This window comes from Carcharodon carcharias, chromosome 12 (genome assembly GCF_017639515.1).
Source record: "Carcharodon carcharias isolate sCarCar2 chromosome 12, sCarCar2.pri, whole genome shotgun sequence".
In the NCBI taxonomy this organism is placed as follows: domain Eukaryota; kingdom Metazoa; phylum Chordata; class Chondrichthyes; order Lamniformes; family Lamnidae; genus Carcharodon; species Carcharodon carcharias.
This window is the reverse complement of record NC_054478.1, coordinates 137,586,601-137,602,807: the sequence shown is the minus strand read 5'-3', so window position 1 is coordinate 137,602,807 and position 16,207 is coordinate 137,586,601. Positions and strand designations below refer to the sequence as shown.

At 44.0% G+C, this 16,207-nt stretch overlaps 1 protein-coding gene across 2 annotated transcripts in view; it reads left to right on the top strand.

The window, feature by feature from the left end:
- The first annotated feature begins 3,619 nt into the window (after positions 1 to 3,619).
- LOC121284575 (zinc finger protein 850-like) overlaps positions 3,620 to 16,207 on the top strand; it is an 85,966-nt gene continuing 73,378 nt past the window's right edge. The window contains exons 1-3 of one of the 2 annotated variants that reach the window (XR_005944521.1): positions 3,620 to 3,752; positions 4,668 to 6,363; positions 15,098 to 15,258. Coding sequence is in view for 1 of the 2 variants with exons in the window: in XM_041200042.1 (XP_041055976.1) it covers positions 5,007 to 6,181 (1,175 nt within the window). In the remaining variant the exon portion in view is untranslated. The remainder of the gene's footprint in view (positions 3,753 to 4,667; positions 6,364 to 15,097; positions 15,259 to 16,207) is intronic. The other variant, XM_041200042.1, reaches the window with a different exon arrangement.

The window sequence follows — 16,207 nt, the reverse complement described above, 5'->3', positions numbered from 1 at the left end:
GGTCATCATATCTAGAAAGTGTAGCAAAAGAGAATACTCTGATCCTTCTCCCATACTTTTAACTCCATTGCCACTACACTAATAAATTCCCTGGTCAGTGGCAGACTGGAGGTGTCCTTCAATATTTAACACAAATGTCACATTGAGCCATGATTTGTTCAATACAGTTGTTGTATTCTTTATCAACAACTCCAGCATCCCGCAGCAGAGCTCTCAGCTTTTGTGGTGCTGGATGTGCAAATTGTCTATGCAACTTCCAAACAATCATCTTCTTATCCACCAATCTATTATCCCCAGAAGTTAACAAGACTGCTTGAACTCATTGACGAGAAATAGCTGGATCCCTCAGTGGCAGGCAGTAATGGTCTGACCAAGTAAAATGTAGATCCACACTTTTCCCAAACACAATCGCTCTGTCATTCTCCACGTCTAGCTTCATCTGTGCTTTTTTCAACTGAAGATCTGTTGAACAATAGGGGTATGTCACTGGAGATCACATCAGTACTGATGAAGAGATTGATCCCAGCTAACTTGCAAGCGAGGACTACTCTTTTGAAAGATGTTAGTGTGTTATCATCCCCAAACCTAAAGCAGGTGGAGCTTCCATACTCCTTAACTTTCTGCCAATCTGCCTCATTGAGAAACACTAGGTTGCAGTTAAGCCAATGCACCCCACACACTGTGGGAGTGCAACTGCTGTTCAACACTGCACAGTTGAATGAATCAGCCATCAAAATACTCATCACCGGATTCAAGCACCCAGTGACCTTCACAATTCGTCCATGGAGGTCACCATTATCATTTTCAGACTCGGAATGATCTGTTTCATGCATTATTTCAAAAATACAATTCTTTCACTGCAGTCAGTTCGTTGCATAATGATACTTGGAATCACACCAATAAAACCAATTAACTATTCCTCATTATTTCTCGGGTTCAAATGCCTATGGTCACTGTCCAGACCCGCTTTTTGTCTCAACTCCCAAATTGGCTAAAAGTGTGACCACAGTCAGACCACCTATCAGTGACCCTGTCTTGGTACTGGGGGTGTACCACCATTTTACATGGGCAGGCCAATTAAGCTATGTGCTTCCTGTGCGGGAGGGGGGGAGGGATTCCCTAAGTAGAGTGTTAACTTATTCAGCTTCTGTGTTTTTATCTAAACCTGAAGCAATGATGTATCTAAAGAATCTATTTCTCCAAAGTCCCCAATGTCATGATTGACCTGCACCTTGGATAAGTTCAAATTCATTTATAAAAGTGGATTTCTGATCCATGATTAAAATTTTAAAATTGCAGGTTTAACTTTAAGATATGGCTGAAAATCCAAGATCGCGCCACTGTACGCTTCTTCACAAAATGTTTTCCTGTGCTTGTTGGTGTTGGCAGTCCACCGCAGTAATGGTGTTTGTGATCTTAGTGTTTAATTTTTTTTCAACAATGGGTGCCTGGATCGACTGGTTAGAGTTCCCCCCACTTTAGCACAATGCTCTCGGGTCTTGCAAGGGTCAAATCCTGGCATTCACTGGATTTTTAAAGCTGCCTACTCAGTCGGGATTAATTTTTAATTCATTATTATTTTTGCCTTTCTCCTGAGTGACCTCAGCAGCCACATGTTCAGGCATCAGCTCTGGAATCAGGGTTCTTGGAATGTGATTTCATTGCCATTTCCTGACCACTACAATATCTAACTTTTTTCAGGATTTGTGTTGTCCAGGAATTTTAAATTTTAGCTCACCCCTGCTAGATCTGCTGACTCAAGAAGCTGGACCTCCACAGGGTTCAATAGAGTCTTCTTCTGCAATGAGGAATGTAATTTCTGCAGTCAGATTCCAAGCCTTTCTTTAGAGCTTTTCTCTCACAATTTCCTTCTGTACCTTCATTTTCTGAGCTCTTCTTCAGGTCAGAATGCCTCTTTAATTTTTCCTTCAGTTTTCCAGGATTTTAATTTTCTTTTAGTCTCTGTGATGTTCTGAGTTGTTCCATTCACAGCCACTATGTTGTAAGGTGCTGGACATAGGTCAGTATGTCTTATTAAGGTATTTGTTGTCTTAGCTAGTTCAACAGTAAGTATTCATTAACTATTGAAACTACATAAAGAGGTACAGTTAAATCTAAGCTAGGGGCTGTCTCCATGCTTGCTTCTACACACAGCTCTGTCAAACACTACACTGACCCTTGGTTGCAGGTCATGTGTTCTCTTATATCACTGTGTGGGCAGCACTGTGCTCAGTCCAACATTAAACCTTTATCTGCCAGACCCTTATTCTACAAGAGAGCAACACACAGACATAGACACAGCGAGGCACACAGAGAAACATGGAGAGACAGATATGCAGAAACACACAGATTTCTCCAGCTGCTTCAATGGGATTTGAACCCATACCCTCAGAGCATTAATAGAGATAAAAACAAAAAAACTGTGGATGCTGGAAATCCAAAACAAAAACAGAAGTACCTGGAAAAACTCAGCAGGTCTGCCAGCATCGGTGGAGAAGAGCAAAGTTGATGTTTCAAATCCTCATGAGCCTTTCCTATTTCTACTTATTTCTATTGAAGGGTCATGAGGACTCAAAACGTCAAATTTGCTCTTCTCCGCCGATGCTGCCAGACCTGCTGAGTTTTTCCAGGTATTTCTGTTTTTGTTTTCCCTCAGAGCATTAGCCTAGGCCTCGGAATTACTACTCCAGCGATGTTACTACTATGCCGCCAACTCCTCTTCTAATCACATATAAAAGGAGTTGACAAAAGCCATCACTGTAAGTAAAGGATAGAAATTCAGAATGGACAGCTCTATTTGTCATGCAACATCCTTCTCTCTCTCAATCTATAAACCTCTGTTCCCCAAATACTCCCTTCTCCTGACTGATTGGAACCCTAATCCATCCCAGTATCCTTATTTCCCCCAATTCCCTCTCCTGAGGTTCTGACTCTCACGTTCAGTTTCAGAGACACGTATTGCCCTCCCTAAATGCCACCCAGGTGTCAAAACCTTTACTCCTTATTCCACAAATTGCTCTGCTAAAGGGGCATCACAAACAATTTCAGTGACTAGTTTGTGTCAGGTTAAGGTCACTGTGTCCGCCACCCCTGACTTTTCACCCGCTCCCAGTAGTTTGTGCCTCAGCAGTGTCATGGCGGCCAGAGTTCCCAGAAGGCCCCGCGAGGATGAAACATCTCTATCCGCCGCGTGGACATGCTGCTTGGGAATACGCATGTGCGGAGTGAGGTGGTCAGCGCGATTTTGCGCATGTGCGTGAGCGGAAATGTGATGCGCATGTGCGGAATAAGAGGGAGGAGCTGCGCATGTGTGTAGGGGAAAGCAAGATGCGCATGTGCAGAATGTGTGGAATGTGCTCATGTGCATCGGAGGACCCGATCTGCGTGTATGCGGGGTGACAGCAACGTCACAAAGCCTGCAGTCTGATTGGCTGATCCGCCTTTCCCATCGATTCGGTGCGCCTGTCGGTCAGAGGCTTTCACACTACGTGGGCTCGGTTTCCTCTCCCTCAAGTCGTCATGTGGCATTATGGCCAATGGGAAGGTCTGGAAGACCGGAAGGAGGCTGATGCTCCAACCAATCAGATGGCGTGTTTTGCTCCACTAAGTTTCCGCATTGCCCAACATCCTCATTCACACAATGAGCTTGTTCGGCTGTTCATTACCGTCCAGCGAAGTTGCTGCTGATCCTCCCTCCCTGAATGAAGATTCAGCTTGACACAAAATAAAACTTCCTCTTCTGTCCAACATCTGTGAGTAAAACACTTCCCCTTCACTCCTATTGCTTTTCCAATTCTCGGTTTGCAATGTTGACTTGCAGGAATTGAAGGAAAAGGAAGTGAATCCCGGGTGGGTGCAGACTCTGGAAAGGTTGGCACAGCTTTCTTTCCTAAAGGCATTGAAATCCTTTACTCCCTCAGCTTGGCACATTTATTTGTCTGACAAAAAGAATGGTCACTTTCCTAATGTTCACAATTAAAGGTGAGGTTTTCCCCAGAGGGTGGCAGACATGTAATGGGACTGTATAATAATATAGGACATAGATATGTGTCTAGTGTTGTGATAATAGATATATTATTTATGGTTCTGTAATAAAGTTCATGTATTATTATTTCTAGTCTTGTGAAATAGTACTGCAACTAGGTTATATATATATGGTCATAGAGTCATGGCACAGAAGGAGTCCATTTGGCAACTCAATTCCATGCTGAATCTCTACAGACCTTTAGATCAGTTATATATACATATACATGGCTAGCAGCCTGCATGAAGATTTTCAGGTCTCAGTGCCTGGAGTGGAAGCGATGAACATGGGTTTGTCAATCAGCATCAATTGGCACCTCCAGGACAATTGGGAGGGTGTATTTTCATAGAGGTCTACTGCTCAGAAAAAGGCCCTTCGGCCCATTGAGTCTGCGCCAGTCAAACAACTGCCTAAATATTCTAATCCCATTTTCCAGCACTAGACCCATAGCCTTGTGTGCCATGGCATCGCAAGTGCACATCCAAATACTTTGTGTAGCAGAGTGAGAATGGAGAGAGAGTGTGTGGGATAGTGATTTACATTTGCCGAACAAGAGAGGAAGGAATGTTCCATAGAAATTAGAATTGTCTGTTCTGGCTTTCTATCCTGTACTGACATTGATGACTTTTGTAACCTTATTTAGATATGAGAAGAGGAGGATTTGGAGACAGAAATCTCAAAAAAGTCATGTCAAGATTTGAGAGAGTTGCTTGATTCATGGGAGTTGAATATCATCGACCTTTGAATCTAGGAGATATGGTTCTTTGATTCTAAATATCAGTTTAACTGAGACAGCACCAAGACACAAGCACACCTGAATGAGAGAGTTCCAGTGTACTGACTGTGGAAGAGCTTTCACCAGTTACACAGCCTGAAATATCATTGCACCATTCACAGCTGGGAGAGACCATATACGTGTTATGTGTGTGGACGAGGCTCCAATTGATCATTGAACCAGGAGAGACACAAGGACCCCTGCACCATGGGGAAACCGTGGAATTGTGGGGACTGTGGGAAGGGATTCCGGTTCCCATCTGAGTTGGAAACTCATCAACGCATTCATACTGGGGAGAGGCCGTTCACCTGCTCCGTGTGTGGGAAGGGATTCACTAGATCATCCACCCTGCAGACACACCAGCAAGTTCATGCTGTGGAGAGCCCATTCACCTGCTCTGAGTGTGGGAAGGGATTCAGTGTTCCATCCCATCTGCTGACACACCAGCGAGTTCACACCAGGGTGATGCCATTCACATGCCCTGAGTGTGGGAAAGGATTCACTCGGTCATCCAACCTGTTGACGCACCAGCGAGTTCACACTGGGGAGAGGCCGTTTACATGCCGTGTGTGTGGGAAGGGATTCTCTCAATCACCCAATCTGTTGGCACACCAGCGAGTTCACACTGGGGAGAGACCTTTCACCTGCTCTGACTGTGGGAAGGGATTTATTGATTCCTCCCACCTACTGCTACACCAGCGAGTTCACACTGGGGAGAGGCCGTTCACCTGCCCCGAGTGTGGGAAGGGATTCACTCGGTCATCCAACCTGCTGACACACCAGCGAGTTCACACTGGGGAGAGGCCGCTCACTTGCTCTGAGTGTGGGAAGGGATTCAGTGATTCATCCACCTTGCTTATACACCAGCGAGTTCACACCGGGGAGAGGCCATTTATCTGCTCTGAGTGTGGGAAGGGATTCAGTGTATCATCCCATCTGCGGAGACACCAGCGAGTTCATACAGGAGAGAGGCCGTTCATCTGCCCTGAGTGTGGGAAGGGATTCACAGTGTTATACAACCTCCTGACACACCAGCGAGTTCACACTGGGGAGAGACCATTCACCTGCTCTGTGTGTGGGAAGGGATTCTGTGATTCATCCACCTTGCTGAGACACCAGCGAGTTCACACTGGGGAGAGGCCGTTCACCTGTTCTGAGTGTGGGACGGGATTCAGTATGTTATCTCATCTGCAGAGACACCAGCGAGGTCACACCGGGGAGAGGCCATTCACCTGTTCTGAGTGTGGGAAGGGATTCACACAGTTATACAACCTGATGACACACAAGCGAGTTCACACTGGGGAGAGGCCATTCGCCTGTTCTGAGTGTGGGAAGGGATTTACTCAATTATCAATCCTGCTGAGACACCAGCGAGTTCACAAGTGATTACATGTGATCATCGCTGCTGTTAATCACATCCAGAACTGAGCCATGTTCGTTCTGTCAGTTGGTGAAGTGAGAGGGTTTCTTTTTGCTGGACTTGCTGGTCTCATGATGTTGCCTCCAGTGGGCTGATGAAGTTGGAGCCTGAGAGTGCGTGTTTCCACTGAAATGATCCACAGAGGTTGAAGAAGTACATTTATTTTATAAAAGCAAAATGCTATGGATGCTGGAAATCTGAAATAAAAACAGAAAATGCTAGAAAAACTCAGATCTGACTGCATCTGTGGAGAGAAACAGAATTAACGTTTCGAGTCTGTGACCCCCTTCTTCAGAGCCAATATTTATTTAATCCTGGAGAGTAATTTTTCCCATCACAACAGTTTGGTCTAAAATAAAAATGTTTGTCTCTGTTCTATTAACTCCACAGTACAGGGCCAGGCCTGTCAGTTGAATTGGTCCATGTAGATTTCTGATCCACCTGAGTCTCCACCAACCCCTCCTCTTCTACCCCCATCAGGATATCCTTCTATTCTTTTCTCCCTTGTGTACATACCTAGCTTCTCCTTAAGTGGGTTCTTGCTATTGTTTAGAAATGGGAACTTACCTCAGTAAGTATCCCAGAAATAGCTGTAAATTGGGAATTGGAAGGGAAGGAGGAACTCAGGAAAATTACAATCACCAAGGATGTGGTACTTAGCAAATTGTTGGAGCTGTGGGCTGAAAAATCCTCGGGTCCTGATGGACTTCATCCTAGGGTCTTAAAAGGAGTGGCTAGTAAGATAGCTGGTGCACTGGTTTTAATTTTCAAAATTCCCCAGATTTCAGGAAGGTTCCATGAGATTGGAAAATAGCAAATGTAATTCCTTAATTCAAAAAGGGAGGACGCAGAAAGCAGGAAACTACAGGCCAGTTAGCATAACATCTGTCAGAGGGAAAACGTTAGAAGTTATTATTAAAGATGTTATGACAGGGGACTTGGAAAAAATTCAGGGTAATCAGGCAGAGTCAACATTGTTTTGTGAAAGGCAAATCATGTTTAACCAAATTATTAGAGTTGAGTCACACGTGCTGTGGATAATGGGGAACTGGTGGGTGTACTGTCCATGGATTTGCAGAAAGCATTTGATAAGGTGCCACATCAAAGATTATTATGGAAAATAAAAGCTCATGGTGTAGGGGGTAAGATATTGGCATGGATAGAGAAGATTGGCCAGCTAACAGGAAAGAGTAGGCATAAATGGGTCTTATTCTGCATGGATGTAATGAGCGGAATGCCACAGGGATCAGTGCTGGGGCCTCAACTTTTTGCAATTTATATAAATGACTTGGATGAAGGGACTGAAGGAATGGTTGCTAAATTTGCTGATGATACAAAGATAGATAGGAAAATAAGTTGTGAAGAGGATACAAGGAGGCTACAAAGAAGACCTGGCAAATGGGGTATAGTGTGGGAAAGTGTGAAATTGTCTATTTTGGCAGGAAGAATACAAGAGGAGCATATTGTCTAAATGATGAGAGATTGCAGAGCTCTGAGATTCAGAGGGATCTGGTTGTCCTCGTGCATGAATCACAAAAGGCTAGTATGCAGATACAGCAATTAGTAAAGCTAATAGAATATTATCATTTATTGTAAGGGGGATTTAGTATAAAAGTAGAGAGGTTATGCTTCAGTTGTATGGGACAGGGAGGACATGACTGAGGTGTATAAAATTGTGGGGCATAGATAGGGTAGACAGGAAGGAACTTTTTCCCTTGGTGGAGGGATCAATAACCAGGGGGCATAGATTTAATGTAAGGGGCTGGAGGTTCAGAGGGGATGTGAGGAAGAATTTTTTCACCCAGAGGGTGGTGAGAATCTGGAACTTGCTGCCTGTAGGGGTGGTAGAGGCAGAAACCCTCATAACATTTAAGAAGTATTTGGATGTGCACTTGCGATGCCATGGCATACAAGGCTATGGGTTTGATGCTGGAAAGTGGGATTAGAATAGTTTTGTACTTGTTTGACTGGTGCAGACTTGATGGGCCGAAGGGCCTTTTTCTGTGCTGTAGACATCTATGACACTCAGACCATATTTGGAGTATTGTGTACAGAATTGATCTCATTTAAGGAAGGATGTAAATGCATTAGAAGCATTTCAGAGGTGGTTTACTGGACTAATAACAGAATGGGCAAGTTGCATTATGCAGAATGATTGGACAAGTTAGGCTTGTATCTGCTGGAGTTAGAAGAGTAGGAGGTGAATTGATTGGAACCTTTAAGATCCTGAGCCATCTTGACAATGTGGATGTGGAAAGAGTGTTTCCTCTTGTGGGAGAATCTAGAACTAGGGGCCTTGTTTAAAAATAAGGGTCACCCATTTAAGACAGAGATGAGGAGAAATCATTTCTGAGGGTTAAGTCTTTGGAACTTCCTTTCGCAAAAGGCTGTGGAAGCAGGGTCTTTGAAAATTTTTAAGGCAGAGGTAGATAAATTCTCGATTAAACAAGGGGGTGAAAGGTTATCGCGAGTGGGCAGTAATATGGAATTGAGGTTAAAATTAGATCAGCCATGATCTTATTGAATGGCGGAGAAGCTTAAGGGGTTGAGTGGCCTCCCCCTCCTAGTTTGTATGTTGTACTCCAGGTGGAGGCCGAGGACTCCACTTCCCGGCAGGCTTAAGTATTCTGGGCATACGCAAAGCGTGACAAGGTGACTGGCTGTGCATGCTGTGTTCTAGTTTTTTTTAGTTAAAGGGCTCAGCCATCCGTCACATCAGGATCATGAGACCTAGATTTGGGGCCATAACATGGGGAGTCCCGGGCCCAAGCAGAGGCAATCTAGAAAGGGGCATCTCAGGGAGAGGTCCCAGAGAGAGAATGCACAGGGAAGGAGCCACTAGGGGGAGACCACGGGGGAGAGGAACAAAGAAAGAGGCTTCAAGCAGCATAAGTGCTGCTGTTGGCAGTTTCCAGGCTGTTAGGGCTCGGAGTAGCCCTGGAGAGCTAAAAGGGCAGCAGTGATGTTCTGTTCGGTGTGATTTAAGAGCTGCAGATGAGTCGGTGCTGAAATGCAGCCTCAGGTAACGAGGAATGCAGTCTTAGAAGAGATTAAACCATCAGGTGTTGAGCAATCGTTGAGGCATTCCAACTTGGAGCGACTTTCAGACTGAATTCAGAGGCTGGATCTTTGAAAGTGAAGACTGTAAACCCCTCGTGAGGGAGAGAGATTTAACGAGATTGTGTAACTCACAGCGGATACTGACATCTGGAATGGGTTGCTGAAAAATCCGTGCATCGGTTTTGGTCACATCTGCCATTTATTGTGCAGTGTAGTGTGTTCAACCACAGTTTGTCTGTTAATCCACATTTACCTCACTGATTCTGAATGTTAGAGTAAGATAGATTTTGTAAATTATTTGATGTTTCTCACTGTAAAGTTTATTATGGTTTGTTTAAAACTGGAATCTTGTGCCTTTATTCTCTTACTGAATACCTGGAATCCCAAACTTTATCTACTTTAAACAAAACGATACTGGTCATTAACTGGATTACACCAAAATTTGGGGGTCTGGTCCAGATACATAACACTATTCACCTCAACCAACACTATTCACCTCAACCATTCCCTGCGTTAGCGAGTACATTCTCACCACTTGCCTGGTAAGGAGGTTTCTCATGAAATCTATGTTGGATTATTGAACCCCTTCATAATTTTAAAGACTTTCATCAGGCCACCCTGCAGTCTTCTTTTCTAGAGAGAAGCACTCCAGCCTTTCTTGATGGTTAAATGCTCTTAGTTCTGGTATTATCCTTGTGAATCTTTGTTGCACCTTCTCCTGTGCCTCTATTTCCTTTTTCTAAATGGACACAACAGATGTTGACAGACTCCCAGTGTAGTCTAACTATGGTTCTAAAGAAGTTGAACATAAGCTTCCTGCTTTTCAATTCTACCCCTCGAGAAAGGGGCCTCATGGAAAGATGTGACGTTCTGAGAGAGTCAGAGATTTACTAGAATAGCACCAGGGATGAGGGGACTGCAGCTGGTTGGAGAGACTAGGGCAGCTGTTTAGATCATAGGGCAGAGAAGGAGACCATTTGGTCCATTGAATCTATGCCAAATGTCTCTATAGCAAACTAGTTAGTTACTTGGTCCTGTTCTGTCCCCGTAGCCCTGTAAGTTTATTTCCTTAAGTGTCCATCCGATTTCCTTTTGAAATCATTTGTTGTCACTGCTTCCACCACCCTCGTGGGCAGTGTTCCAGGTCATTACCACATCGCTGCTTAAAGAAAGTTCTTCCTCACAATTCCCTCTCCATCTCTCGTCCAAAACCTTAAATCCTTCTCCACTAGTCTTTGTATAATCAGCTGATGAGTACATAATTTCTTTGTCTACCCTATCTAAACCTGTCACAATCTTGTACACCTCTATCAAATCTCCCCTTAATCTCCTTTGCTCCAAGGAGAACAACCCCAGCTTCTCCAACCTCATCCTTTATCCTTGGAACCGTTCTGGTAAATCTCTTCGGCACTCTTACTAACATCCTTAAGTGTGGTGACCAGATCTGGATGCAATATTCATGATGTGACCTATCTGAGCTTTATAAAAATATATGGAGGCAGAAGATGTGAGTATGATTCCTAAATTAATACTTTGTGTCTGTGTTCACAAAAGAGGGGGGACATTGCAGATATTGTAGTTAAGGAGAAACACATAACGACACACACATACATTAGGAGACAGGGACAGGCACAGAGAGAGTCAGACACACAAACTTTCACGGAGAGGGATGCACACACACACACACGGAGGGACATACGCATATTCATAGTGAGGGACACACACACAGGGACACCCAGTGATAGATCGACACACGCGCACAGTGTGAGTGTGTTTGAAAGTGTGTGTGTTGTTACGGACCCTGATGGGAGTAGTGCACAGTTAATTCTAGCTCCACTTCTCCACAGGTCATAACAATAGTTTAAATGTTTAATTCACCCACAAAACTGGCCAATTGTTAGCCTTTGATACTGTTATTTCCAGCATAAAGACTGTAACCAGGCTTCTTTCAGTAAACACACAAAAACAATTATTACAGCCAGGGTTTTCCCGTTGGCGAGACCGGGGTGGGGGGGGGGGGGGGGGGGGGGGGGGGGCTGTGGTGCGAGGCCCACTTGCCGACACGTTAAATGATGCACGGTGATGTCGGGCGGAACTCCCGACGTCATCACACCCTATTTAAATTTTCAGGTGGGCAGGGGCTCAGCAAAATCAGCTGTGCACACGCCGACCTATCAACGGCCAATTGAGGCCATTGACGGAGTCATTACAGCAATTAATGGACCTCCTGTCCAACCTTAAGGTTGGCAGGCTGGCCAGGAGCCCTGGCGGGCATTAGAAAAAGAACGAAACCTCATCCACGGGCGGGACAAGGTTTCATGTAGGTTTTTAAAAATTTAATTAAAGTGTTTTTAAAAGTTATGGCCATGTCCCAACTCATGTGACAGTGTCACATGAGGGGACATGTTAGGGAATTTTTTTTCCTATTAATATTTGTCAATATGCAGCCAATCTCCCTGAGGCAGCACTTAGCCTCAGGGAGATGAGTGTGCTCTTCCGTATGCATGTGCGACAGAGCGCACTCTCGGGTTTAGGGAATCCCCCTCCTCGTACAGGGAGTGCACAGCGCTTTTGTGCGGACATCACGCTGGGAAGGCCTTAATTGGCCTGCCCACGTAAAATGGTGGCGTGCCCCCAAAATTGGGGGGGGTGCTGATCGGAGGCACACCCCCCCCCACCCGTTCTTCAACTTCCCTCCTGATAGGGGGGTAAATTCTGTCCTATGAAACAAATTACTTTTTAAAACAAATCAATCAACTGCTTAACTGTGTAACAATTTTCCCCCGTTTTAAAAACCTTGATATTTGGACCCCCATATGCTCACACAAAACAGGACAAAACAAACCCAGTCCCCTGTAGAGGCTGGAGTATGGGAACATTTCTTTTAAAAAGATAAAATTTGAAGAGATCTTGACACTGTTGATCTGACAGAATAATAGGTCTGGGAGTTCTTTCAGATGGATTTGTTGGTGAAACTGTCCTTGACTCTTATTTATCACAACTTTGCAGACATCAAAATAATAGGTGATTTATTCCGATGATACGTTTCTGAGGGAGATTTAACACAAAGGTGGGGCAGAGAGAATCTTTGGTAGCTTGCTCTAAGGCACCCCACACACTCTCACACAGAGTTTCAAAGATTAAGATGTTCGAAGAATACTTCTCTTGGGCCAAGTGTTTTTGACCAATCAGCAAGAGTCTTTAGCCTGGCAACAGCAGTTCTTTGTTAATTTAGATGTACAAAATATCTCTTCCATCTCATGGTGTTCCCCCTGGACATCTATCTTGACCTGTGGTTTCTTGAAGAATGGCATTTTCACAGCCCCAAATTAATATTGTAAACTTCTAAAAATAACTCGGGAGGAAGAATGTCCAGAATTCAAAGTCCTTCAAATTCTCCAAAAACAGGTTCTCACAGTGTGCATATGAATTGTGAGATTATCTGTGAGTAAGTGTGAGAGCATGATTGAGTGTGAATGCAAGCAAGTTTGAGCATTTTAGCACGGGTGTGCATGTGCGTGAGAGAATGAAAGTTTCAGAATGAGGGAGTGAGAGAGGAGTCTGAATGTGAGAGAGAATGATGTGAATGAGTATAAGTGTGTGAGAGATTGAGTCAGAGTGAGTGTGTATTTGTGTGTGTGTGTGTGTTTGTGTGTGTGTGTGTGGCAGCATAAGTGAGACTGCCAGATTGTGTGCACTTGTATATGTTTGTGAGAGAGAGAGAATATGAGTGATTCTGAGAGGGTATATGTGAGTGTCTGAGAGAAAATGAGTGTGAGAGAGAAAATGTATGTGTCTGTATTTTTGTTTGTGTGTGACAGTGTGTGGGAGTGCATCAAGGTCTTCATCAGTAAAGTTATAACATCTCTTCTTAATTACCTGTTGAGCTTCCATCAGTGTAAAAGCAGCTTTTTATAAACAGTTCATACCAGGCCAACCTTTTTAAAAACTATTTGTTTTATTTGCCTTTTTTTTTTGCAGGCTGTTCAATACATGTTATCAAGTTTGAACTTGACCAAGCATGACCCAGATCTTCCTGTCACTTGCCATTTCAACACAACACCCTGCTCTCATGCCCACAGGTCTGTCCTTGGCCTACTGCAATGTTCCAGTGAAGCTCAACGCAAACTGGAGGAACAGCACCTCATCTTCCGGTTAGACACTTTACAGCCTTCCGGACTTAACATAGAGTTCATCAACTTCAGATCATGAACTCTCTCCTCCATCCTCACCCCACTTTTGATCCCCTTTTTTCCAATAACTATTATTTTTATATATATTTTTTTTTTCTTTTCCTGCCTATTTATTATTATTTTTAAAATTTATTTCCATCCATTGTGTTATCTCCACCTTTTAGCCTATTTCGATCCCTTCCCCCCACCTCACCCCCACTAGGGCCATCTGTCACTTGCTCACCCTGCTTTCTACCCTTAATGTCACCATAGCACATCCTTTAGCTAATATCATCACCGTCAACACCTTTTGTTTATGACATCTTTGGCAATCTCTCCTTTGCCTCCACCTATCACTGGCCCTCTATCCAGCTCCACCTGTCCCACCCCCATTAAACAGTTTATATTTCACATTTCTATTTCTCTTTAGTTCTGATGAAGTCATACAGACTCGAAACGTTAACTGTGTTCCTCTCCACAAATGCTGTCAGACCTGCTGAGTTTTTCCAGCAATTTTTGTTTCAGATTTCCAACATCCGCAGTATTTTGCTTTTACCAAGTTTGAAAATGTTTTCAGCAGTTTTTAAAATGACTTCAAATTTTATCAAAGTCTTTACATTAAACTCTCTCCACACGACTTGTGGCTGTGTTGATGTTCCTGTCATTTTGGATTGATGCTGCCTCCCTCTTCATGAATTCCTGATGATTTCCCTTCTGCTTGTGTAATAGCTGTGATCCCCCAGCAGAGGGTGGTTTTGTATCATTTTAATCACAAGATAGAGAAACAGGTTTGAGGAGATGATGCTTTGACCCTTTTTTAATTCATTCTCCCCCAGAGGCAAAAAATCCCCCATTGCAGTGGTCAGCTGCTTCTGAAATGACTTTAGACTTTTCTCTTCCAGTGCCAAATCCAGTTCCTGAAATGAAGTTTTCCTTTTTTCTCCCTGGAATTATTTTTCCTTTTAAGGAAACATCCAGTCCAGATTCAATTTTAGATTGAATTTCACACACCACAACCATTCTACATCGTGGATATAAATGAAATAAAGAAATAGTTACATGGGTAAAAAGTGGTTGTACATTAAAAGGTAAATTAAATGTTGGATCACAAAGCTTCTGTCAGCTGAAGCAACCTTTCATCAAACTCAATTTATTGAGGCAGTGTTTGCTCAGGTTTTCTGTTCAAACTTTTGCACTGTCCAGTCACCCCCAGCCCTAAAGTCTTCTGAGATATTTGTGCCCCTACAATCCTGGCCTCTTGAGCATCTCTGATTTTAATCGCTGCATTGTTGGCGGCCGGGCCTTCAGCTGCCTGGGCCCCAAGCTCTGGAATTCCCCCCCTAAACCTCACCACATCTCTCTCCTCTTTTAAGATGCTGCTTAAAACCTACTGCTTTGACCAACCTTTTGGTCACCTGTGCTAATCTCTCCTTATGTGCCTCGGTGATAACACTCCTGTGAAATGCCTTTGGAAGTTTTGCTGTGTTAAAGGCGCAATATGAATGCAAGTTGTTGTTGAATGTGCAGCTGAATATTTTGCCACTGCAATAACTGGACACAATTACCGAGCACAGATATTTCTGTGGGTTCGGGGGAGAGTGGGCGTAGAGATGTGTGTTTGACTCAAAATGTGATTCTCTTTTCAGAAAGGGAAACCATTCAGCCTGGCAGATGATATTGGATGTGGCTCGGGTCAGAGCACCAGAGGACTGGCTGCTTACTTTGAAAAAGTGGTTGGAATTGATGTGAATGGAGCTCAGATTGAAGAGGCCAGGAAGGTGGGAGGACCGGGTAACATCTCTTTCAGGTAACTAATGGATATGTACAAGTTCTCCCCATTTACGTGACTGTGTGCTGCTCCTGTTCAACCCATGTTGGACCCTGAGCCATGGTTTCAGACTACAGACTACACCGTCTTCACCATAAAGAAATCCTCCTGTATCCGTTTCCACGCTGCTATCCAGTTCCACCGTTATCTCTGCACATTCACCCCAAGTCTCACACACATGATCTGTCATCAACTCCAGACACATTTGCTCCAATGTTCTCTCCAGCCTTCATTCTTCACAAATTCCAATTTGCAACCTTAAATCATTCTCCTCCATCACCCCTTCCCTCACAGTCCTCCATTCCTTATTTATAAATCACCTGCAAACATTAACCCCTTATCTCCCTCTGTTAAAACCAGATCCCCTACACGTCAAATCCTTTTCCTTCTATGCCAGTATCTCCAATCCTTCCCTAAGCAACTCTCCGCCCATTTCCACTTGTAACATTTAAGATCCTGAGGGGTCTTGACAGGGTGGATGTGGAGAAGATGTTTCCTCTAGTGGGAGAATCTGGAACTAGGGGGTCACTGTTTAAAAATAAGGGGTCACTCATTTAAGACAGAGATGAGGAGAAATTTTTTTATTCCAGAGGGATGAGAGTCTTTGGAACTCTTCCTCAAAAGGTGCTAGAAGCAGAGTCTTTGAACATTTTTAAGGCAGAGGTAGATAGATTCTTGATTAACAAGGGGGTAGGCGGGAATGTGGAGTTGAGGTTACAATCAGATCAGCCATGATCTTATTGAATGACAGAGCAGGCTCGAGGGGCTGAGTGGCCTACTCCTGCTTCTAATTCATATGTTTGTATGTTCACTTCTGCTTCCCCCGGCCTTTCTCCTCATTGTGAGCAACAGGATGGAACATCCGATTGTCATTGCTCATTGTTGGAAGGCAGTGGTCCCCCTGCTGGTGTCTGCACACCCTGGGGGT